The sequence below is a fragment of the Leiobunum rupestre genome, chromosome 4 (genome assembly GCF_980474605.1).
Source record: "Leiobunum rupestre chromosome 4, qqLeiRupe1.1.hap1, whole genome shotgun sequence".
NCBI lineage: Eukaryota > Metazoa > Arthropoda > Arachnida > Opiliones > Sclerosomatidae > Leiobunum > Leiobunum rupestre.
The window spans coordinates 57,358,989-57,383,855 of NC_143387.1; the positions used below are offsets into that span (position 1 = coordinate 57,358,989).

Genomic DNA, 24,867 nt, shown 5'->3' on the forward strand with positions numbered 1-24,867 from the left:
ATAGCAAAATTCGAATTTGACCGTAAAGTGGCCAAATTTAAATTTCGCGCGGTCGACTAACCGGAAACAATCTGAGGTATCCTTGCGCCGACTGTACTATATATTTTGTCTTTCTTAGCCTGCAACTCACTATACCTATGTAGCTTTCAATGGCAAATCAAAGAGGGCGTAGCGATAGTTTTCAGTCGCGAATAGAATTTTATTGACAAATTTCATTTTAACTCTTATTGGATCGATCTTCAACTTCCAACGAATAATTTTTGTCCGTCGTCTATATCGAATTTAAGGGGTGGAAGAGTACGCAAACCATACGCCGTGCCTTGTTTACCATCTTAATATCAGCGCTTTGGAATTTTAGCTCAACTCGAACGCCATCCGTCAATCACCCTTTGCCGCTAGATGGCAGACCCCTCCGAATTCACTACCCGTTTATAAGCTTCGTCGCTCCAATGAATTAATGATCACTGTTTGCCAAAAGTCTCGCGTCTCCAGACAGTCAGTTTCGGTGGCCAGTTCCCGGCAACGCTGGTAGCGACCCCTTCTGGATGTAGCCACCCAATATTATACGCGATATTTTAGAGAAGAGTTTTCCAGCCTGATTTTAAAACGCCATGTCTAGAACGTATTTGATATACAGGGTGTTTCAAATGGTTATACAAAATTTTTAAAGAGTTGCAAAGGGTGAGTTGAGAAGTAGGCCTGTTTTTCCTCATTTTCCTACGATGAGTGAAAAGAGCGCTAGAGAGCTTCAAAGTGTGACCTACTAGCCCCTGGAAGTAGAAACGCGAACATTAAGTTTTGGTTTCTTGTGATAGGTAAAAAAGGACTTTGTAAACAAATAGAGGTAACCAGCGTAACAATAAGTGAACTTAAGCAGTATTTAAAGTCCCTGCTGCTTGGTTTTGCGCTTGTTGCAGCCTATTTCAAGGGGCTAGTAGACCACACTTTTAAGCTCTCTGGCGCTCTTTTCACTCATCGTAGGAAAATGGGGAAAAAAACCGGCATACTTCTCAACTCAGCCCCTACAACGCCTTAAAATATTTGCATAACCTTTGGAAACACCCTGTATGGGGCTTGAACAATAGGAAGAAATCCGAAAAGATCTTGCAGCGACCCCCGACGGCGGAAGACGGCAAGAATAAAAATCGGTTTAAAACAAAATCAATTTCGGAAAAGTCTAGTTTCACGGAGTTAACAAAAAACTAAGAATACGTTTTTTCTTCTATATCGTATCGTGTAGTGAATCAATACTTAAGCCTTGCCAAAAACGTATCAGACGTTTTTGGTGAAGCGAAATATTTAAAAAAAAAATAAATGAAACGGTATTGAAGAAAAAATAAAAGTTGTTTTCAGTTTAGCATAAAGATATAAAAAGATATTTTTTAAAAACTGTCGGAAAAAGTCTCTCTGTGGAGCGATTTGCCAAATATTTGCGTGAATGGATCTCAGAGGCCAAAGCTGTCAATTTCATACGCTGTTTTTCACAACAGTTTCGTGTTTAAAAAGGGTCAAAATGTTCGACGCCGGCGGCTTTTATTTGAAATATCTAACAGAAATAAAAATAGACGAAAAATAGACCAGCCGCCCGTAGAAGCGTTTGAAACGCCTATTTAGGGTTGTGGAAATATAAAGATAGGGTTTGTTTATAATAATAATTCTTGTCCTTATTAGTGTATTTTTTATAACTTATAATAAAGTAATAATATGTATATTTGTTGTAGATCCAAAATAAAAATAAGCAAACAAACCTTCTACGTTGTATTATAGAATTTGCCCTAAAAGATAACGTTTTCCCGCCTTAAATATGCGTATATAAATAAAGAAATAATATTCGTCGGCCAATCGATCAGTAATGCAATATTTATATATCTCTTCATCATGTAAATAACTCATCCTTTTATTACACACAATCGCTAGGGTTTGTGTGTATTAGTTTCGCGTACCGTGTCCGCCGCTGGTGTTCGCACGATTTCTCGCGGTACGTTAAAGGTACAATTGTGAGATCGGTGGCCCGAAAGTGGGGCATTTGCCCATTTTAGTGGTTTTTGGGCGATTTTCGAATTAAAATGTACACCATTTTTTTAAATTAAAACCGACTTAGTTGAAAATTATATTTTTTCGGTTGCATTAAGAAATTTTAATTTTAAGTGATATTTCTGGCCAATTCGCGGGACCCCACAACCCGTGTAAGCACTATCATCATATTTGAATTTCGTACAAATTGATACAGGCGCCATCTAACTCGTTCGCTACCTTATTTCCAAAACCAAGTAACTCGAAACATTCGGTTTGTCTAAAAATTAATTTTACTTTACTTGATATTATCACGGAAAGAGGTTATAATTTAAACTTCTGGTTATAAGATGATCGTAAAACCGACCAGAGTACTCACAAAACCAAGAGGTTTTCCAGGCCTATTAACGTTTCAGCTTCCAACGACTCCAGCCGATTATTACTCAGCAACAGATCGATCAATTTGCTTTGGTTTTTGAAAGGGGTGCCGTTCAGTTCGCTGATGAAATTGTAACTTAAATCCCTAAATATAGATTAAAATTAAAGTAAAAAAACCACTATTCGATTTAAGCTTAATTGATACTTACAATAATCTCAACTGGGTACAGTCGGTTAAATTTGGCAATGCGTGAATTTCATTTGAATTTAAATTTCTAGCATTAACATAAAACCATTTTAATTATTTTAGTTATTATACTAGAGGTATCGAGTCCAACTAAAACGCCTACGTGTACGTGTACGTGTACGTGAAGAAAGCTTTAAAAAGGTCCAGATTTGTCGGTTTATAACAATTAATTTCACCGGTGAAATTAATTCATGTCATAAGTAACATAATAACAAGAAGTATGACACTTCCTATTGCTTTAATGCTAATTTTCTAACCGAAACTTTTTTCGGCACTGATACTCTCTTCAAGCTGTGACTTGGACTCGCGACTTACCGTTTTGGATGACTGCTTTTTGATAAAAATGTAAGCCTAATATCGGAGAGCACGTTCTGGAGTCGCGAGGGGCTTTGGCTTTGTTTTGAAGCCCGCGTGCGAATCATGAGTGATAAAAAGTTTTTATTTTTATCATTTTAGCCTAATATTCCGCCTATCTATCGGAAACCAGATATTTCGGCTTAGCGGAAGTCTCGCATATTTTAGACACTAGAGGGCTCTGTGCTGAGAAAACATCTTGATTACGCAATAGCTATGAAAATCAGTTTGGTTGTAAAACTCGTTAATTGTTATACTTATTGTTATTATGTTACTTATGTTCATATATAGTTCAGATTTTACGTAAACACGCATTGTATTATTAAAGATAGAAGTAGTGTATTTGTCCGCTGGGTTCCTAATACAAACGGAATATATTTTCATTTCAATAACGTTTACTTTTTCCTAAATAAGTATTTGCAGACCCCAGAGGTCGCGTCTGTCGTCGAATTTTAATCTTCGAAAATATTTATCTTTCAAGAAAATGGTAAAATTTGTACTTTAAGTTTATTTTTTCAATTTTCGTCGTTCTTTCGTGTTTCTGTTTGTCCTAAATTGTCGCCATGGAAAAAATGGGCCGATAGATGGCCCGGTGAAATTCATTTAAAAAAGCTCTACTAGTTCTGCTATGTTCCGATAGATGGCGGTAGTGCAATTATGTTTCTCGTAAAATGCGTGTTCGCATCGCAACTTGGTTATTAAAATCTGTAATACCGGAAATTTCCAGACATTTTGACTTCCGGTTTTATATTGGTAAAAATGATACTGCCGTTAAATCTGGAAGCCTTATCTGAAACGTCTTCAATTAGACTTTTCAGGTAACATAGCGCCACGTAGCGGCCAAAGCGAGAAGCTCATAAACTGCTGGATTATCGTCTGCTGAGCACAGTTTATATTTCAATGGCTTTACGTAAACTGAAAAGGCTAATTGAAACCATGTACGAAATAGAACACGAACTAAGTTAAATCACAGACCACCTATCCCAAGAGGGACATGTATCGCTGGTAGTAATTTTATGTCTCGAATGTGATGCAGATTTTTTAAGAGCACGCCATCTCACGGCAAATAGAGGCAGTTTCAAAGGTACAAAGTCGAGCACGCGTAACCATACAAAATACATTGTAGAAGCTGAAGGATTTTCACGCGCTATTTTCCATTTGTTGCAAAAAAAAAGGCGCATCACTTTTGAGACACCTTTTTTCGAGATTGATGCAAGTCCTTCTTGGGGTAGGTGGTCTGTGCTTAAATAAAGTTTTTATAGAGCGCAATCCTAGTCAGGGTACTTAACCTACGATTCGCGAAAGACTTATTCACAAATAGCCTTCACGGAAACCAACATTAAGCGCGAAACCTTTAGTAACTCGATTTTTATTATTTTAATTATACCAGATGGCGCTAACGTTTTGGCAGGAAGGCAATAAAAAAATAGATAAATAAATAAATACATTTACTACAAAAAACAATTAGCACTTTCGCCCCGCAGCAAGAGGAGCCGGATTTGATCCCAGCTTGTGGCACTGGTTGAAACTCGGAACCACTAATGCGTAGACTTTGCAAGTTATCTCCCAATGGTTAAAAACTTGTGGTAATAGTTAGTTTGGGGAGCTGTTGGCCCGCGTGGCATGAAGGGCTTGCCACCACCCTCCTACGCATTGTAACCCGGTCACCTGTTTAAAAGGCAGTATCAGTCGCTAGATGACTTGGGCCTAAGGTGGTGCCAAGGGTATTAGCCTAGCTGTTTATTATTATATTATACCATAAGGTCCCCATAAGCAAAGGTCTACCATAGTGGCCCATGGTAACGGCGTTGTCATGGAGAAAAGAAAATTATCTTACGACGATAGGGCAGTAGCGACATCTCCGTTTTAAAAATTTCTACATCTAAAATATTATCTTACTCGGTAGAGCAGACACGCTCGGGTTGATAAATGCCGCATAAAACGCGTCTAAATCTCAAATTTGTAAAATATATAACTTCAGAAACAAGGTATCTTATTTCTAAAAGCCAGATTTAGGTTCTGATGAATCATTTGGCAACGATAAGTGTTAATTTTAAGTTTGAAAGTGATAAAATTGTGAATAAGCCTTGGCTACGGTGCTAAGGGATCGCGGTGCTAAGGGATCGCGGTGCTAAGGGATCGCGGTGCTAAGGGATCGCGGTGCTAAGGGATCGCGGTGCTAAGGGATCGCGGTGCTAAGGGATCGCGGTGCTAAGGGATCGCGGTGCTAAGGGATCGCGGTGCTAAGGGATCGCGGTGCTAAGGGATCGCGGTGCTAAGGGTTCGCGGTGCTAAGGGATCGCGGTGCTAAGGGATCGCGGTGCTAAGGGATCGCGGTGCTAAGGGATCGCGGTGCTAAGGGATCGCGGTGCTAAGGGATCGCGGTGCTAAGGGATCGCGGTGCTAAGGGATCGCGGTGCTAAGGGATCGCGGTGCTAAGGGATCGCGGTGCTAAGGGATCGCGGTGCTAAGGGATCGCGGTGCTAAGGGATCGCGGTGCTAAGGGATCGCGGTGCTAAGGGATCGCGGTGCTAAGGGATCGCGGTGCTAAGGGATCGCGGTGCTAAGGGATCGCGGTGCTAAGGGATCGCGGCGAAGATTTATCCCGCGTGGTTCTAAGTTTAACGCGCGAAATTAATTTGGGGAAATGCCTAGTTGAAAACATAACCACTAGGAGGTGCAGATTTTGAATACATACCTCTTAATAACGGGTATGTGATCGTCAAAAATTTGGCCTAGACCTTTGCTTATGGGGACCTTATGATAGGTTTATGATCAAATGTATAAAAGAAGTTCAACTCTGGAAACATTTCGATATAAAAAGAAACTAAAAAAGTGTTTGATATTTCTCGCGTACGAGATAATTTAAAGGCATGACGTTCCAGACTGTTGGCGCCATCTGGTAAGACTGCGGGTATTTAAAAATTGGCCTCTAATGGCGTTACCCCTGTGAAAGAACCTTTTCATATGGATTCTGCTCGTAAATGAGAACGTAATGGCGTGTTTCGAATTGAAGATTTCTCACACGTACACGTTTACTAGTGGGCCTCTAAAGCTCTCAAATCTGAAGCGTCCATCGTGGCTCTGAATACTTACAAGCTCTTCAGTAGAGGAACATTTTTGCAGAGATCATTGGGAACGGATTTAATTTTGCCCCTGTCCAGTTTCAAATGTTCCAACGCCACAGTTCCTTCCAAGTCCAAGAATTCTTCCAAGTGTTTCACATCCGATAAAGTCCTATTTCCCCCGACAACGAGCCGTTATTAAGAGTGGGACTAACAACAGCTAACGGAGTAGCCCGTGAACAAAGATAATTAAAGGGGCTGGAAAGTGGGGTTTTGAAATCGTCTAGTGACGTAGTATCTCCAAAAAAATCCGGACCCTGCTTTATTTTCTTTTTTCCCCGCTTGAGGAATTTGGCTCTGACGGAGATGTTTTGAAAATAGTGAGGAGCGACCCGAGAGAGACAAGTGACAGGTATTCATAGGCGATCTAAGATATTCGGGCCTTCGTGGACGTGGTTTTGGGTCTAGTATTTTAATATTTATTTAATTATAATGAACGAGTTTAATTCAAATAAAAAACCGGAAACGTGATGATACGAAAATATCTCTTGTTGGTGAATTAGATAAGTGAGAAAAGGCAAAAGAACTGTGGTTAGTACTAAGGTTTATCAAAATGCTCCAGTGAAACCAAGGCCCTGAGAAATTAGCTTCGATTCATCTAGCGTTTTGTTACAAAATTCGATGAAACTCGCAAATAATAATTTAAAAAATTCGAACACACTACTACCAAAATACCTTATTGCTCAAATGAACATTTGTTGTTCACTAAACTAAATCTTAATAAAGATTAATGGAGTTTTAAAACTTCCTACGAGCTCAGCTAACACTAACCAAGACCACGCTGGATTTCGTCATACAAAAATTCCAACACAGCGGTGCCTGTTTACGTCTTCGCGAACTTGAGAAAAAGTAGTTCTACGCGCCAATTTTCGTTAATGACGTCACAGATGACGTTTTTCAAAACCCCAGTTTCCAGCCCCTTTAACGATGGTCACTTACAGTTTCTTGAGGTTAGGCAAATGGCTGAAGGTGGTCTTCCCGACGGACGAAATGGAGTTGCCGCTGACGTCGACGACGGCCAGGTGACGGTTCATCTCGAAATCGCCATCGTGCAGCGTTCTGATTAAATTCGACGCGAATGTTCTGGAAAAGGTAATTATATATAATTGTGTGTGGATGGGAACGTAAGTAATATATGAATATATAAGTATCCATCTTCCTTTAATTCTAATGATATTTGCTTGATACTTCTACTTTCGTAAGCTCGATACGGTTCCAAAGAATAAAATCGTTTCATTTTATTTAATCGGTTTTTTAAATGAATTTTAAATTGATTTTTTTTATTTAAATCGGATTTTTATTAATTTTAATTGTTTTTTTTTATTTAAATCGGAATTTTATTAATTTGAATTGATTTTTTATTTAAATCGGAATTTTATTGATTTTAATTGATTTTTTATTTAAATCGGAATTTTATTGATTTTAATTGATTTTTTATTTAAATCGGAATTTTATTGATTTTAATTGATTTTTTATTTAAATCGGAATTTTATTGATTTTAATTGATTTTTTATTTAAATCGGAATTTTATTGATTTTAATTGATTTTTTGATTTAAACCAGATTTTTATTTAAATCGGATTTTTATTGATTATAATTGATTTTTGAATTAAATCGGATTTTTATTGATTTTTGAATTAAATCGAATTTTTATTGATTTTAATTGATTTTTGAATTAAATCGGATTTTTAGAATTTTAATTAATTTTTGAATTAAATCGGATTTTTATTGATTTTAATTGATTTTTGAATTAAATCGGATTTTTATTAATTTTAATTGATTTTTGAATTAAATCGGATTTTTATTGATTTTAATTGATTTTTGAATTAAATCGGATTTTTATTATTTTTAATTGATTTTTGAATTAAATCGGATTTTTATTGATTTTAATTGATTTTTGAATTAAATCGGATTTTTATTAATTTTAATTGATTTTTGAATTAAATCGAATTTTTATTGATTTTAATTGATTTTTGAATTAAATCGGATTTTTATTAATTTTAATTGATTTTTGAATTAAATCGGATTTTTATTGATTTTAATTGATTTTTGAATTAAATCGAATTTTTATTGATTTTAATTGATTTTTGAATTAAATCGAATTTTTAGAATTTTAATTGATTTTTGAATTAAATCGGATTTTTATTGATTTTAATTGATTTTTGAATTAAATCGGATTTTTATTAATTTTAATTGATTTTTGAATTAAATCGGATTTATATTGATTTTAATTGATTTTTGAATTAAATCGGATTTTTATTATTTTTAATTGATTTTTGAATTAAATCGGATTTTTATTGATTTTAATTGATTTTTGAATTAAATCGGATTTTTATTAATTTTAATTGATTTTTGAATTAAATCGAATTTTTATTGATTTTAATTGATTTTTGAATTAAATCGGATTTTTATTAATTTTAATTGATTTTTGAATTAAATCGGATTTTTATTGATTTTAATTGATTTTTGAATTAAATCGAATTTTTATTGATTTTAATTGATTTTTGAATTAAATCGAATTTTTATTGATTTTAATTGATTTTTGAATTAAATCGGATTTTTATTAATTTTAATTGATTTTTGAATTAAATCGGATTTTTATTAATTTTAATTGATTTTTGAATTAAATCGGATTTTTATTGATTTGGTTTTTATTGTATATAAGTGGCCTGTTTCTCTTGACAAATTGATTTATAATTGGCATTTAGCATTATAGTCAATGAAAATTTAAATAAATCTTAAATAAATTAGTACTTGGAAAATAGTTCCGAATTGACAGTTCAAAAGAACCTACTTTTCTAAATATTAGAGGCGATTTTAAGCCATGATTTTTTTAAATCATTTGATTTAAATAGGTCATTTAAATCAAATTAATTTAAGTACGAAATTTTCTCCTATTGAAAACTACCTCTATCATGAGAAGGTAAGTATTAAATTTGTTAAATTCCATCTTGAAAGATTTGAATGTAAAAACGACTTGAGCGAGAGGGTGAAACTAACCTTTACCCTTTTTGACTTTCTTGTTTTGTATCAAGAATCTAAAAACAAAAACGACAACGCCAACAACAAGAACGTGGAACGTGTCTGAAGCGAAATTGGCTGGCTGGAATTACCGCCAATTCCGATCCTCAGAAGCGATCAAAGTCGGCCGTGAGCGCTTCAAAAACACGAAAGGGAAAATTCCATTCGAGCGCGGAGAATAGGCCATTTGATTTTCCAAGAACCCGCGCGTGCACTCAAGATCTTCCAAATTGAAAGAGTTCAATTCGAACAACATTTTCTCGTTGTAATTTTTTTTCAGTTTGTTTTTCCGTTAACGCAATCGAAATTCTTGGATTTATCTGGTTCCCCTCAGGGGGAACTTATACTACTCCAGTTAGGATCTTTTCAATCTAAACTAACTTTGTTTTGAAGCCCCGCAGCCCTACCCGACTTGAATACCAATTTGTACACCGCAGTGGGGTGAGAGTATTGACTCGAATCAATAGTTTGTTTGTCTCGAATGTTTAGAATTCAATATTTTGTATAATTTATGAAATTATACTTCAAATCCAACATTTTAAATTTTAAGGTTCAAGTTCTTAAATGTATCAGTGGCGACTAGAGCTACCACAGAAATCAAATTGAGGATATATAGCGATCAGGAAAAGATTTCTAATATCACGGTCCAAATTCAGTCTTTGTAAAGAAGTTATTTTGATATAATAATAGTCAGCTGATTTTTTTAAGAAATATAGTATTAAAGATTTCGAGCTGAATATTTTCTTGTTAAGTTTTAAGTATATACATATTTGAATTAAAAAATTTTCCCGATCGGCGCCGCTGAAATGTATACCGTTTCTGACGTAGCATTAAATTTGAAATAAAACAGACTTACTGTAATATATGCAATACAATAAACCAATAATATTAAAGTTATTAAAGGTTTATAATTCGTCGAACTTTCAACCAGAAACAATGAATAGATCTTAATGGGGCACTTAAATTTAAAGACGTAGCAGGAATTGTTGATTGAAAAGGGATAGTTAAGATGATTGATCAATGTGTAAAGAGTTGATCGCTTTTTAAAGGGATTGTTAAAGCAGTTGATCGCTTTTTAAAGAGAGTGTTAAAGCAGTTGATCAGCGTTTAAAGGGATTGTTAATGCAGTTGATCAGCGTTTAAAGGGATTGTTAATGCAGTTGATCAGCGTTTAAAGGGATTGTTAATGCAGTTGATCAGCGTTTAAAGGGATTTTCAAAGCAGTTGATCAGCGTTTAAAGAGATTTTCAAAGCAGTTGATCAGCGTTTAAAGGGATTGTTAATGCAGTTGATCAGCGTTTAAAGGGATTGTTAATGCAGTTGATCAGCGTTTAAAGGGATTGTTAATGCAGTTGATCAGCGTTTAAAGAGATTTTCAAAGCAGTTGATCAGCGTTTAAAGGTATTTTCAAAGCAGTTGATCAGCGTTTAAAGAGATTTTCAAAGCAGTTGATCAGCGTTTAAAGAGATTTTCAAAGCAGTTGATCAGCGTTTAAAGAGATTTTCAAAGCAGTTGATCAGCGTTTAAAGAGATTTTCAAAGCAGTTGATCAGCGTTTAAAGAGATTTTCGAAGCAGTTGATCAGCGTTTAAAGGTATTTTCAAAGCAGTTGATCAGCGTTTAAAGAGATTTTCAAAGCAGTTGATCAGCGTTTAAAGAGATTTTCAAAGCAGTTGATCAGCGTTTAAAGAGATTTTCAAAGCAGTTGATCAGCGTTTAAAGAGATTTTCAAAGCAGTTGATCAGCGTTTAAAGAGATTTTCGAAGCAGTTGATCAGCGTTTAAAGGGATTTTCAAAGCAGTTGATCAGCGTTTAAAGGGATTGTTAATGCAGTTGATCAGCGTTTAAAGGGATTGTTAATGCAGTTGATCAGCGTTTAAAGGGATTGTTAATGCAGTTGATCAGCGTTTAAAGAGATTTTCAAAGCAGTTGATCAGCGTTTAAAGGTATTTTCAAAGCAGTTGATCAGCGTTTAAAGAGATTTTCAAAGCAGTTGATCAGCGTTTAAAGAGATTTTCAAAGCAGTTGATCAGCGTTTAAAGAGATTTTCAAAGCAGTTGATCAGCGTTTAAAGAGATTTTCGAAGCAGTTGATCAGCGTTTAAAGGGATTTTCAAAGCAGTTGATCAGCGTTTAAAGGGATTGTTAATGCAGTTGATCAGCGTTTAAAGGGATTGTTAATGCAGTTGATCAGCGTTTAAAGGGATTGTTAATGCAGTTGATCAGCGTTTAAAGAGATTTTCAAAGCAGTTGATCAGCGTTTAAAGGTATTTTCAAAGCAGTTGATCAGCGTTTAAAGAGATTTTCAAAGCAGTTGATCAGCGTTTAAAGAGATTTTCAAAGCAGTTGATCAGCGTTTAAAGAGATTTTCAAAGCAGTTGATCAGCGTTTAAAGGGATTGTTAATGCAGTTGATTAGCGTTTAAAGGGATTGTTAATGCAGTTCATCAGCGTTTAAAGGGATTGTTAATGCAGTTGATCAGCGTTTAAAGGGATTGTTAATGCTGTTGATCAATTTTTAAAGGGATACTTAATGTAGTTAATAGCTGTTTAAAGGGATTGTTAATGCCGTTGATCAATTTTTAAAGGGATACTTAATGTAGTTAATAGCTGTTTAAAGGGATTGTTAATGCGGTTGATCGATGTTTCAGGGGATTGTTAATGCAGCTAATCAGGGTTTAAAGGAATTGTTAATACCATTGTTCGGTGTTTATAGGGATTGTTAATGCAGTTAATCTGTTTTTAAAGGGATTGTCAATGCAGTTAATCTGTTTTTAAAGGGATTGCCAATGCAGTTAATCGGGTTTTAAAGGGATTGTCAAAGCAGTTGATCAATTTTTAAAGGGATACTTAATGTAGTTAAACGGTGTTTAAAGGGATTGCCAATGCAGCTGGTCGGTGTTTAAATAGATTGTTAACGCAGTGATTCCGAGTTTAAAAGGAAAACATTTGTCCTAGATAAAGAGAGTAAAAACAGTCCAATTTCAAAGCGATGCCGCAAACAATAGAATGAACCACAAAATTAAATTTAAAGTGACATCCTCATCGCTTAACGAAGCCGCGCCAAGGAAAAAAATTGTCGACTTTTAAAAAAGTAGAACACGAAGTAAAACGAACGCCACTTTGACACGGTTGAAGAAGAAAAAAGAATGAACAACAAGAATAAAATCCACTTACAGTTCTCGCAACGAAGAGAGGGATCTGAGAGCCTTGGAGGGAATGACTTTCAGCTTGTTGTTATTCATCTCCCTGCAAATGGAAATCCCGGAACAAGGACGCGTTAGAAACGAGACAGCGACGGATCGTCATTACCGACCGCAGCGCCCCCTCCCCTTCACGCCAGCAACTACTTCATATTTAACAAGGCCTAACAAGATTAGAACTCGACCATTTGGGTTTCTCCGAATCAGAGCGACGGCGGAGGTCCGCGCATTTTAATTATCCGGACTAAACACTAGGCGTATCTCCCTTTCGATCCGTCAGATGCCGCGACTTTACGTTCTCTCATTGAGTGACGGCGTCTAGCGAGCGTCATCTCTCGGGGAAGTCGGACAACTTTTAACTATTTTCCCGCCTAATTTCATTCGGTTGATGGGCAGAGGTACTAGGGCAAATGGGCCTTAACACCGATAATGAGGACGGGGTTTTATGGTCCGTCCTTATAACTATCTCGCCTCTTAAACGTCCTTAAAAGGACGACTGGGATGATTGGTTACGTACCCAGTTACGCGGAGAATTTTAGGGTACTCTAAATAATTTCCCTCCCCGTAATATACGCGTCAGTTTAAAGTTGGATGACCTTAGATAGAGATGATGAAGGTGAAGAGGTGAAAATCACCCCGAGGGCTATAAACTATCACGTTATTGGTCAGCGGTTAATACAAAATTCGCGTAAATTCGATCTCAGCAATCGAATCTGTTCCATTGCGCCGAATCCCATTCGACCGAAAAACCCGCACTTTGGCGGATTTAAGATTCGGTCTAATGGGATTGTCCCATTCGACCGAAAAAGCCGCACTTTGGCGGATTTAGGATTCGGTCTAAGGGGATTGTCCCATTCGACCGAAAAAGGCGCACTTTGGCGGATTTAGGATTCGGTCTAAGGTGATTGTCCCATTCGACCGAAAAAGCCGCACTTTGGCGGATTTAGGATTCGGTCTAATGGGATTGTCCCATTCGACCGAAAAAGCCGCACTTCTCCGGGTTTAGGATTCGGTCTAAGGGGATTGTCCCATTCGACCGAAAAAGCCGCACTTCTCCGGGTTTAGGATTCGGTTTTATCCGTTTCAGCATCTGTCAGAACAGCATGCAGTGTTACCTAACCTAACCTAACATCACCTAACCTAACAGACTTAAAAATATATTAAAACGCTTCCATAAAAAATTAAAAGGAGTAGAAGGAAAAACTATTTTTATTGTGAATAACGGTCGATTAGAAAAATACAAAACCCGCCTTTGGGCTAATTTCATCAAAAACATTGGCGGAATTCGGTCTAATGGGAATTCGGGTCGAATGGGATTCGGCGTAATGGGAAGATGCCACATAATCACTGAGAAGTGTGCCTCTGTATAATATATCCGTAGAATAACAACGAATGAGACCTTGTTTCACACGGAACAAATCATAAGTAACATAATATCAATAAGTACGTCAATTAGGACAAAATATCAGCAAACTGGTTTTCAGAGCTATTGCGCAATCTAGGTTTAGTTCTTAGCGCAGAGCCATCTAGTGTGTATATATTCGGCAGGAAAAATATACTACTACCACCAAGGACGATAACACGGAGCTTGGTGAGAATGTCAGGGTCGAAAAACGATTCCGTCAGGAAATAGGCCTTTCTATAAAGTAACATTGGCCTTATTGTTTTGATGTTTCTGCTGCGTCACGGGTGACGTATCGATGACGTTTTACTACGAATAGTCCGGGACATATGGGTAAATTCGACGAGGCACCCGGTTTTCAAGCATAAACGGAACCGAACCTCTACGTACTTATTGTTATTACGTTACTTATGGTACTATATATATGAAAAATCCTTGAATTTCTAGCGTTATTGAAAAGGTTACCATGGAAACAATATTTCGGGATCGCTAAGTACCGAGCTAAATTAAAGATTGTTTAAATTACGATTCACTAACTTCAGATTCTCTTCTATAACGTTGAAGACGCGTTTTTCGTCACGGAGTTGGAAGTGACAGATCCCGTTAATAGTGTTTAATTACGGAAAATAACTTTTACGACACACTTATGAGTTATTACGTTACATACGCAATTAAATATAAGATTTAATCATAGAAAAGATTAAAAATAAAACTACGCGATTATGGTTACTCGAAAACTATTCTATCTGATTTGCATTCGCAATTCATTATGATAATGAGTTTAATTCAATTTCGCGAAAGTAAAAGCGTGTATAAGCTTGGTTTATAATTTCGGCTGGCGACGGTGGCGCCACCCGATAACACAGAGGTTATTGTAATAAAACAAGAAAAATTATAAGTAAGAGCTTTATTTCAAGACATAGTCTTGATAAACTACAGTACGTTTCAAAAGTTCCATTTCATAAAATTTTGTATTTATACCGAGGGAGAGTGACTATTTTCAAGCGATCCGTGGCCATCATGGTAAAATATTCCTCGGCCCAAGAGGGGGGGGGGGGATATGTCACCGGTGTAAGCTTCAGTCGCGTCAGGGGACGTAAGCGTTAGAGACAAACTGGATAGTGCCCAGGAAGCGGTATGATTTGTGACGTTGGAATGCAAGCCCGATATAGATTTTTTTGCATTTGATTGAAAAATGTAGCAGCCCTCAGTCCTCAATGTTTTTCCCACTAAAGAGTTGTTAGTGGTAAATTTCGCTGGCGAATAAGTTGAAATTTAGTAATAAAGTTTCTGATAGACTACGGAGTCGTATTGTAAAGCCGTTTCGACGAATCACATTTTAACAGGAGAATGGGAACTGCACAATAAAAGGGGGTAGACACCAGATCTTTTTTGCACGTTAAGCAACGTTATGACGTCAATAAAAGAGTGCGAGCGTCAGATTCTGAGGCTTTAACGTGATCACGCTGCTTCACTGCGAAGAGAGACCCGATGCTGACCCCTTTTTAGTCGACCCCCATTATCCCTATGGCCGGCGGATGAGGCGTCAGAATTGCTTTAAAGTACGACTCCTTACCTTTTCCTCCATGGGAAAAATGTCATTTTTCTGCATATTTTTAACGCTCGGAAAAATACTAAAATAAGCAATTGACAGATTTCAAAATTTCGTTTTTGCACGCGACAATGCTTTTACATTATGAGGTATATCGGGCTTATTTACCCAGGGTGTTTCAAAAGGTTACGAGTTGAAAGAGCGCCAGAGAGCTTCAAAGTGGGGCCTACTAGCCCCTGGAAGTAGGCTGCAACAAGCGCAAAACGAAGCAGCAGGGAAACGCGAACATTAAGTAGAAAATGGCTTTTTAAACAAATCGAGGTACCAGCGTAAAAAGGTAACTTAAACAGTATTTAAATTTAATTTTGGTCACCGATAGATGGCACTATTACGGAGCGCATCAAGAAAATATTTTCCAAACACTAATTTTGGTCACCGATAGATGGCACTATTAAGTAGCGCATCCAGAAAATATTTTCCAAACACTAATTTTGGTCACCGATAGATGGCACTATTACGTAGCGCATCAATAAAATATCTTTCAAATACTAATTTTGGTCACCGATAGATGGCACTATTAAGTAGCGCATCCAGAAAATATTTTCCAAATACTAATTTTGGTCACCGATAGATGGCACTATTACGTAGCCGCGTAGCGCATCCAGAAAGTATGGGTCTTCTGCTAGCTGTCTCATCCGTGTTTTTCCCACGGGCCCTTGTCCAGTGTAAGGTATCTATGCTATTTCATATATCTATGATTATAACGCGCAAACTGAATTTTAATATCCACCAATATTTTATCAATATCTAGTTTGGCGAGGAGCCTCCGAAGTTTTAAAGTCCGTCTATAGGTCCTCACCGACTAGAAAGATTTGAAACAAACTATACTTCCGATATCAAATTTCGCGTATAATATAAAGCGCTTTACAAGCGTGACCTCGTATAAGACGCAGAGGGTCGGGGGGGGGGGCACACCAATAGATCAACGCCAGTAAAGGAGTGACTTACAAAGCAATCCTTGCTTCGCAAATTGCCCTCCACCGGGGGATTGTTCATTTTTCGATTTTTCTCTCTCGACTTGTTTCCTCAGCATTTTAATGAGTTAATTATATCATTTTAAAATACTTAAGAAAACCTTCCTAATGACGCATTGTTACCCGCAAAAGAGCTTCAATTATAATTACTTTCAAACCGGACAAAAGCAAAATCGGGTCTAACGAACGTAACAACATTTGTTCGTCAGTAATTTTTCACGCTGAAGACCCTAATCTAAAATCGTGGCCTACGTTATTATAAAGGTCCATTCACGGGAAATTTTGTTGAATTAATTTATGGCATTTTAGTTCGATAATTCTGACCACTATGTTATCTCGTATCTGAACCCCGTTGCCTAGGCAACAGTTTCAACTTTCAAGAGTCAAGATCCGCCATTAAATATGGCTGTGCAAAGTGCTAACTGTTTTATTATAACAAATTTAGGCTGAAATTTACTTTCTTTAGGTTCTTTAAATAAGTTTAAATCCAAGAATATTCCATTAATTAAAATGGTTTTAATGTAAATTGTTGTTTTTAGTTGGTGGGAAAAGTGAAGCCTAACGTTTTAAAAAACACCTTATGAGGCATTGATCGGAGAGCCATCTTTCGTGAATCCGAAGTAAAGCAACAAGTCGTCACGGCGTTAAAAATAAGTCGTGCAAGGGCCTTTATAAATTACAATACAATAGGCTAAAAGGCCTAAATTTACCTTAACATGTACGTAACAGCGATTCCCAATTTTACTGGCCAAAAATCGTCTATCTCTCCAAATAAATTTTTCAATATAATCACCGATTTTGTTCAAAGTCGGGTATAATGTACACCTCCATGTAACTTGAAAAACCTGCAAGGGAAAAGTTGCGACGGGCTTTCGTTTTGCCATGGCAACTGAAAACGTTTTTGACAACATACGATTTGGAATTATTTCCATCGAAAATAACATGGGAATCTAAAGTATTTTAAAGGTCCCCCAATTGACCAAATTGCATTTAAACTTGATTAAATTAAATCTTTAAAATCAATTTAAATGTATTTTTAACGGTTTTGAAATTTTCGGAATTTTTCATTTTTTAAAAGGTTTCACAGGGGTGACCCTTAAAATCCCTCAGATTCCCATGTTATTTTCAATGGAAAAATCCCAAGTCATGTGGTCAAAAACGTCTTCGGTTGCCATGGCAAAACGAAAGCCCGTCGCAACTTTCCCCTTGCAGGTTTTTTAAGGTACATGGAGGTGTACACTATACCCGAGTTTGAACAAAATCGGTGATTATCACCTCGGGTCGTCTCCTTGTTAGTAACCTAATTTAACATAACCTAAATCAATAAACACAGCACAAAAACATTAGGCCTAACCATCAATTCGTGATTTTCAAAGAAACAAGATGACGTAATCCGCAGCCAATGATCATTGGGAACCATTGCTACGTTTAGTCGATTCTGTTTAACCACCTTTTACGATATTAGTAGGACTGTCTACCGACAGATGTCGCCGCGCACCGTCAAAAAAATAAAAAAAACAGTAAGACTTACAATATTTTGAGCGATTCTCCGAGTCCTTCGAAAGCGTGATCGTCGACGGTGTCGATTCTGTTGCCCTTAAGAAATCTGCGCCAGACCACGAAGTAAATAATAATTAGAATCTCGTTATCCGCGATAAAACTAATTAACTAAACAACGTCTCGACCGGCGAGACCCCTGGAGGCGATAAAAAAAATAACAAAAATAAATCTAGAGTGCTCTTTAAGGCTTCGTAAAGAACAGCCAGGCGAGGATAAACCAAACAAACGCTAAGTATAGTGCGAGAACGAACGCGGGAAGGAGGGGGGGGGGGGTACGAACTGCTATATTATTTCGAGAGGGGCCGTAATCCAAAAGTACTTAAGGGGGAGCGAGCGGAGGCCTAGGCGAACAGCGACGCCTAACGTCATAATATAGTAACGACTTTCGATAACTTACAAAATAACGAGCTTGGTCAAGTTCCGGAACGCCCCTGCAGGAAGCGAACGCAGGAGATTGGTCGCCAAGTTCCTACAGTGAGAAAGAAAAAAAAATAAAGACAAAGGCTTAGCGACTAATCGAGCCAAAGGCGGCGAAAGGGGTAAATTCCTCGCGCTCAATTTGACCTTTTGTCCATCAACTGACTGGCGGATCCATCACTAGGTGGCGGTAATTACCGATTGCGCGTCTCTCCCACCCCTTTGAGCCTCCGAATGATTAGAATTATATAGCGGAGTTCGGAAAAGGAGTACGAAATTAGCGAACGGAACGCCCCCTGGGGAAATACAGCCGAGGCGCCCCCTACAATAGCTCGCCATTGTACTATTCGGCTAATATTTGACTTTCCGAAGTTTGATATTGTAGAGTTAACTCTAGGTAGTTTCGTCTATCAATCCCCTGGATAGACGTTAAGTTCCAATGTCCAGCGCTATACGGGGCGCCGTCCGACCGATAGGGTTAGATTGAGCGTAGCTTTGATATTTCGAGTCGCCGTCTGCAATCGTTGGCGGCGATAAAGTAGTCGGCTAATGTTCTAGGTGTGGTTAGGTTTCGGCTGAGCACGCCGTGATCTACTTACTAATGCTTGACCGTTACGGTATCTCTCGTAATTATTATTATCAGAAGTTCACGAGCCTGACACTATTCGATGGCCGGTTCGTTCGCGCGCTTCGTCGTGTTCATCGCAACGTCCATCTGTTGCAATTTTGTTAGAAATAGCACATTACGATAGAGCTACCTAAACGTACGGCAGTCAATCAAAATTAAGATGAATTTTAAAAGTAAACGGCTCATCAGAAGTGATCATAACGCAAATAAATGGATATTATTCGAATATATCGCTTTAATAATAATTGTCTGAGCAAGCACGTAGAATGACGCGCCATCTACTATCGGATAAGATAAATTATTATAATTTTTCTAATATAATCGGCTTGGATAATACCCGAGGCCACCCCCAGACACCGCCTAAGACCCCAAGTCATCTAATGACTTGTAATGCCATTAAGGTGACCGGTTACAACGTGTAAGAGGGTGGTGGAAAGCTCTTCGGAAGGGGAAATCGAAGAACTCGAGGAAAACCCCTCGAATCCCTGGGGGATAGAACTTCCAAACTCAACGCGGAAGGAGTAGCGCCGTGTTTTATCAAAAACTGAAAAGGGGCAGAATGTTTGGTCAAAAACTGAAAAGGGTGCAAAATTATGTTTGGTCAAAAAATTAAAATGGGCAGATATATGATTGGACAAACACTGAAAATGGGCAGATATATGATTTGACAAACACTGAAAAGGGGCAAATATGTTTGGTCAAAAACTGAAAAGGGGCAAATATATGTTTTGACAAAAAATTAAAATGGGCAGATATATGATTTGACCAAAGAATTTAAAGCCCCAGGAATGGAAGGATTGATATTATTGGCCGAGCTAGAAACTTCCGGCAAAGCAAATCAGAGTAACCGGAAACGGCTACCGCAACCCGGTCTCTCTTTAAAAACGAGAGGCCCAAAAGTTCCACTAGACGGAGCTACACCTTCCATTCTTTGATTTGACAAACACTGAAAAGGGGCAGATATATGATTTGACAAACACTGAAAAGGGGCAGATATATGATTTGACAAACACTGAAAAGGGGCAGATATATGATTTGACAAACACTGAAAAGGGGCAGATATATGATTTGACAAACACTGAAAAGGGGCAGATATATGATTTGACAAACACTGAAAAGGGGCAGATATATGATTTGACAAACACTGAAAAGGGGCCGATATATGATTTGACAAACACTGAAAAGGGGCAGATTTATGATTTGCCAAAAAATTAAAAGGGGGCAATGTATGTTTTGTCAAAAAATTATAAGGGTACAGATGTATGTTTTGTCAAAAAATTAAAAGGAGACAGATGTATGTTTTGTCAAAAAATTAAAAGGGGACAGATTTATGTTTTGTCTAAAAATTAAAAGGGGACAGATTTATGTTTTGTCAAAAAATTAAAAGGGGACAGATGTATGTTTTGTCAAAAAAATTAAAAGGGGGACAGATGCATGTTTTTCAAAAAATTAAAAGGGGACAGATGTATGTTTTGTCAAAAAATTAAAAGGGGACAGATGTATGTTTTGTCAAAAAATTAAAAGGGGACAGATGTATGTTTTGTCAAAACATGTTTTGTCAAAGTATTTGTTAAAAAAATTAAAATTGTAGTCAATAACTGAAAGGGAAGATATATTTTGTTAAAGAATTTAAAAAGAGAAAACCAATTGTAATCAAAAACTAAAAGGGTAAGATCAATTTAAGTTAAAAACTAAAACGTTTGGCGAAAAGTTTGAAATCTGTTGCGAAAGAATTTTCGGAAGCCCAAATGACAGGAAATGTGTCAACTTACAGGACATCAAGCTGGTGCAGCGTTTGCAGGGCCGCAACGGGTACTTGGGTCAGCTTGTTGTCGTCGAGATAGAGTCTGGCGAGGGTGCGGGCGAGGGGCGCCACGGCTTCCGGAGTGACGTTGCCAATCTGGTTGCCGCTCAAACGTCTAAAGCGAGCCGAGTAAGAGAAAGACTTCGATTAGATTATTGATGGCAAATTCGACAAAAGACGGCGAACCAAAAATCCGATAAACGAACGGAAGAGGAAGAAAGTACGACATCCAACAAGCGCCTTCTAACTAGGACATTGATCTCCCTCCCAACCCCGTTTATAGGTGTTCGATCGAACCTAAATAGACCAAACAATGTCTAAACGAACCATCCATTCTCTAACAAGCGGGATCATTGCAAAAAACCGCCTTTTTTAATTTAAAAATCCAGTATGGTTAAAACCGCTTGTACCCGGTGGTTTAAGCCGGTTAAAACCATCAATAAAAAAATGCTCAAATTGCTTATATCTAGCCCTCATTACTTCGAAAATGCTCAAATTACTTTATTTTAAAATTACTTTTTTGCGCGTGACAGTACCTTTACATTGTGAGGTAGAGCAAGATTATTTACCCGCTTTTATACCCTAACATGGCGGCGTATTTTCACGCGCAAAATGAATTTTAAGATCCTCTAATTGCTTATATCTAGCTCTCATTACTTACGACAAAAAGTGAAGGTTAAGTTTTAGTTTTTTCAATATTTCTAATTCATTTCTCAATATTTATTTAATAAAAAAAAGTGGATTTAATCATGAATTATAAAACGGTTTAAATCAGGGCCTGGCTTAAACAAGTCTAGTTGGTTCTTGCCAATCCTGTTTCTCCCCTAGCGGATAAATAGTCTAACGCGCCACCGAAATCGCACCCTTTCCAATAACAGCTTGTCTTGAAAAATACTCTAATTTCATAAGTATTCTCTTAGAATTAAACGTTTTACGACTCTCGTATAAAATTTATGGAACTTCAAAAGGAAGTTCTCAATCCCAGATGCGACAATAAAATTCGAACTTCCTGTCGACTCGAAAAACTACTCGAAAAGATCTTTTAAAATATCGCTTTTAGACCGGAAAAAGCACCAGTCCTTTGGAAACATTTTATTTATTGACATTGGCTGTGTTCTCCCCTTTTATTTAAACCTATCTTTTTCCTTTCTGGAAAAGCCCTTTTTACGTTTCCATCAACCACCACTTGATTTACAAGAGCTTCTGAAATTTATCGAGAGCTAAGAGCGACCAACCATTGCATAAATAATGCGCCTTACTAAAAATTGAATAAGATTTATTCGTGGTTTTTATGTGGCGGGAGATGTTTATAGTGGTCGTTGCTACCGACAATTTTATACACGGTTCAAGGACTCTATATTATTATTCGACGAAAGACAAGAATCGAATTTTTACTAAATAACGGAATTTCAACTTATTTTAAAGTTAAATTTTTTATTTATAGAATACACAACTATAAAATAAACCCATAAAACTAATGTTGGTTAAAATCTCTTCCAAATACGTAAAATTAAAAAAACACTTTTTAAAACAAACTTAAAAAAATAGTTTAAAGGGGAACGGTCAAGCTTTAACCAGTTAGATAGCTCTATAGTCCATTAAAAACTAAAATTTATGGCGAAAACCGCATCAAAAAATATTAAGCGGTTAATTTTTTAATAAAATAAAGAAATTTCGGGAAATCGAAAAGCGCGCGTCCACCGCGACACCTGGTGAGAAGTCGGTGAGACAGAAAAACAACGAAAAAGCGCGCGCTGCTGAAGACGCGAAAAATTTGTTTTGCACGCGCGGCGCGTTCCAGGATAGTTCGCAAATCGCTCATACGGGGTTAGGGGCGCCCCTAAGATGGCGGCGAAAATTCAAACCCAAACACCTGGCGTTATTTTTCGTTTCAACCTTTTGGGCCAAAAGCTATTTTTACAAGACAAAAAAGGTACGTGTTAGTATATTGAACGTCTTGTTAATTTTTTGATACGGAAATAAGGCCATATTTGGAAAAGCTTGGCCGTTCCCCTTTAATTTCAGACTACTTTTAAAAAGAAACTTATCCTTAAAAATAAATTTTAAAAATTGTTTAATATATTTTAACCAAAATACGAGTTACGTTTAAAATAGTAACTGTTGTTATTCCAACGATATTAACCGATTAATATCGATTTAATCAATAATAGAATAAAAAAACACTACCGAAATCATATGAAACCAAACAAAAATACGACTAAGCCAATAATCGATTAAATAGTAACCGAAGGGGGGTAGGGGGGGGGAGATAAATAGATTAATCAGGTCATGAAATCAGAAATCCGTCGGAATGAGGCATCGGCTGAGAGTGACATCTCCCGGGGCAAAACGCGTCACCACCCGACAGCGCTGTCAAAGGTACTCCTAATCAAGCCACTCTTTCCCAACAAAGCCAGCTAACCTCTAAACCCCAATAATTATTATTCGTTCCGCGACGGGATGAAGGGTGAAGGGGGGAGGGGTGCAGTTGCAAACCTCGTGGGGGGGGGGTAGGAAAGAGAGGTCAGGGGGTTAGTAAAAGACGGGGAGGATGGAGCTGGGTTAAAAGAAGCCCAAGATGAAGAAGAGATAGAGAGAACACTCACAAAGACTCGAGATGCGTGAGATGGTAGAAGGAAGCAGTTGGGATCAGGGGAAACGAGTTATCGTGAAGAGACCTGCAGAAGAAATTAAGCTAATTAAGACCAAGGAGGATCCTCGAAAGACAACCAGCGAGGGATGAGGAAGCGAGAGGTGGGCCATACAGGGGATCGGCACGGGGGAAACGGGTTGCAAAAAAGGCCACGTCATGTTATCAAGGTAATTAAGAGGACGTGTCTCACTGGAATATCTTTCATTATATCAAATAGATTTATGGGGTCAATTGTGAAAGATGAGGGCGCGTCGTATCAGAAGTATCGTTCTTGTTCACCCACTTCGAACGTCTTTAAATGTCTACCTACACTTTAAAAGCCTATTCACACGAGACGACATTTCACCCAACTTTGTTGCTGATCGACATTTCACCCAACTTTGTTGCTGATCGACATTTTACCCCACCTTGTTGCTGATCGACATTTTACCCCACCTTGTTGCTAATCGACATTTTACCCCACCTTGTTGCTGATCGACATTTTACCCAACCTTGTTGCTGATCGACATTTTAGCCAACCTTGTTGCTGATCGACATTTTAGCCAACCTTGTTGCTGATCGACATTTTACCCAACCTTGTTGCTGATCGACATTTTACCCAACCTTGTTGCTGATCGACATTTTACCCAACCTTGTTGCTGATCGACATTTTACCCAACCTTGTTGCTAATCGACATTTTACCCAACCTTGTTGCTAATCGACATTTTACCCAACCTTGTTGCTGATCGAAATTTTACCCCACCTTGTTGCTGATCGACATTTTACCCCACCTTGTTGCTGATCGACATTTTACCCAACCTTGTTGCTGATCGACATTTTACCCAACCTTGTTGCTGATCGACATTTTACCCCACCTTGTTGCTGATCGACATTTTACCCAACCTTGTTGCTGATCGAAATTTTACCCAACCTTGTTGCTGATCGACATTTTACCCAACCTTGTTGCTGATCGACATTTTACCCAACCTTGTTGCTGATCGACATTTTACCCAACCTTGTTGCTGATCGACATTTTACCCAACCTTGTTGCTGATCGACATTTTACCCAACTTTGTTGCTAATCGACATTTTACCCAACCTTGTTGCTGATCGACATTTTACCCAACCTTGTTGCTGATCGACATTTTACCCAACCTTGTTGCTGATCGACATTTTACCCAACCTTGTTGCTGATCGACATTTTACCCAACCTTGTTGCTGATCGACATTTTACCCCACCTTGTTGCTGATCGACATTTTACCCAACCTTGTTGCTGATCGACATTTTACCCAACCTTGTTGCTGATCGACATTTTACCCCACCTTGTTGCTAACTTTGTTGCTGATCGACATTTTAACCAACCTTGTTGCTGATCGACATTTTACCCAACCTTGTTGCTGATCGACATTTTACCCCACCTTGTTGCTGATCGACATTTTACCCCACCTTGTTGCTGATCGACATTTTAGCCAACCTTGTTGCTGATCGACATTTTAGCC

The 24,867-nt window shown here is 37.7% G+C and overlaps 1 protein-coding gene across 2 annotated transcripts in view; it reads right to left on the bottom strand.

The window, feature by feature from the left end:
* The window catches only part of rk (G-protein coupled receptor rickets), an 84,036-nt gene that overhangs the window by 6,399 nt on the left and 52,770 nt on the right, over positions 1–24,867 (bottom strand). For both annotated transcript variants that reach the window (XR_016480638.1, XM_090173426.1), the window contains exons 5-12: positions 20,703–20,849; positions 18,283–18,354; positions 17,857–17,931; positions 12,312–12,383; positions 7,057–7,200; positions 6,089–6,229; positions 2,601–2,666; positions 2,393–2,536 (exon numbers count right to left, since the gene is read on the bottom strand). Coding sequence is in view for 1 of the 2 variants with exons in the window: in XM_090173426.1 (XP_090029552.1) it covers positions 2,393–2,536; positions 2,601–2,666; positions 6,089–6,229; positions 7,057–7,200; positions 12,312–12,383; positions 17,857–17,931; positions 18,283–18,354; positions 20,703–20,849 (861 nt within the window). In the remaining variant the exon portion in view is untranslated. The remainder of the gene's footprint in view (positions 1–2,392; positions 2,537–2,600; positions 2,667–6,088; positions 6,230–7,056; positions 7,201–12,311; positions 12,384–17,856; positions 17,932–18,282; positions 18,355–20,702; positions 20,850–24,867) is intronic.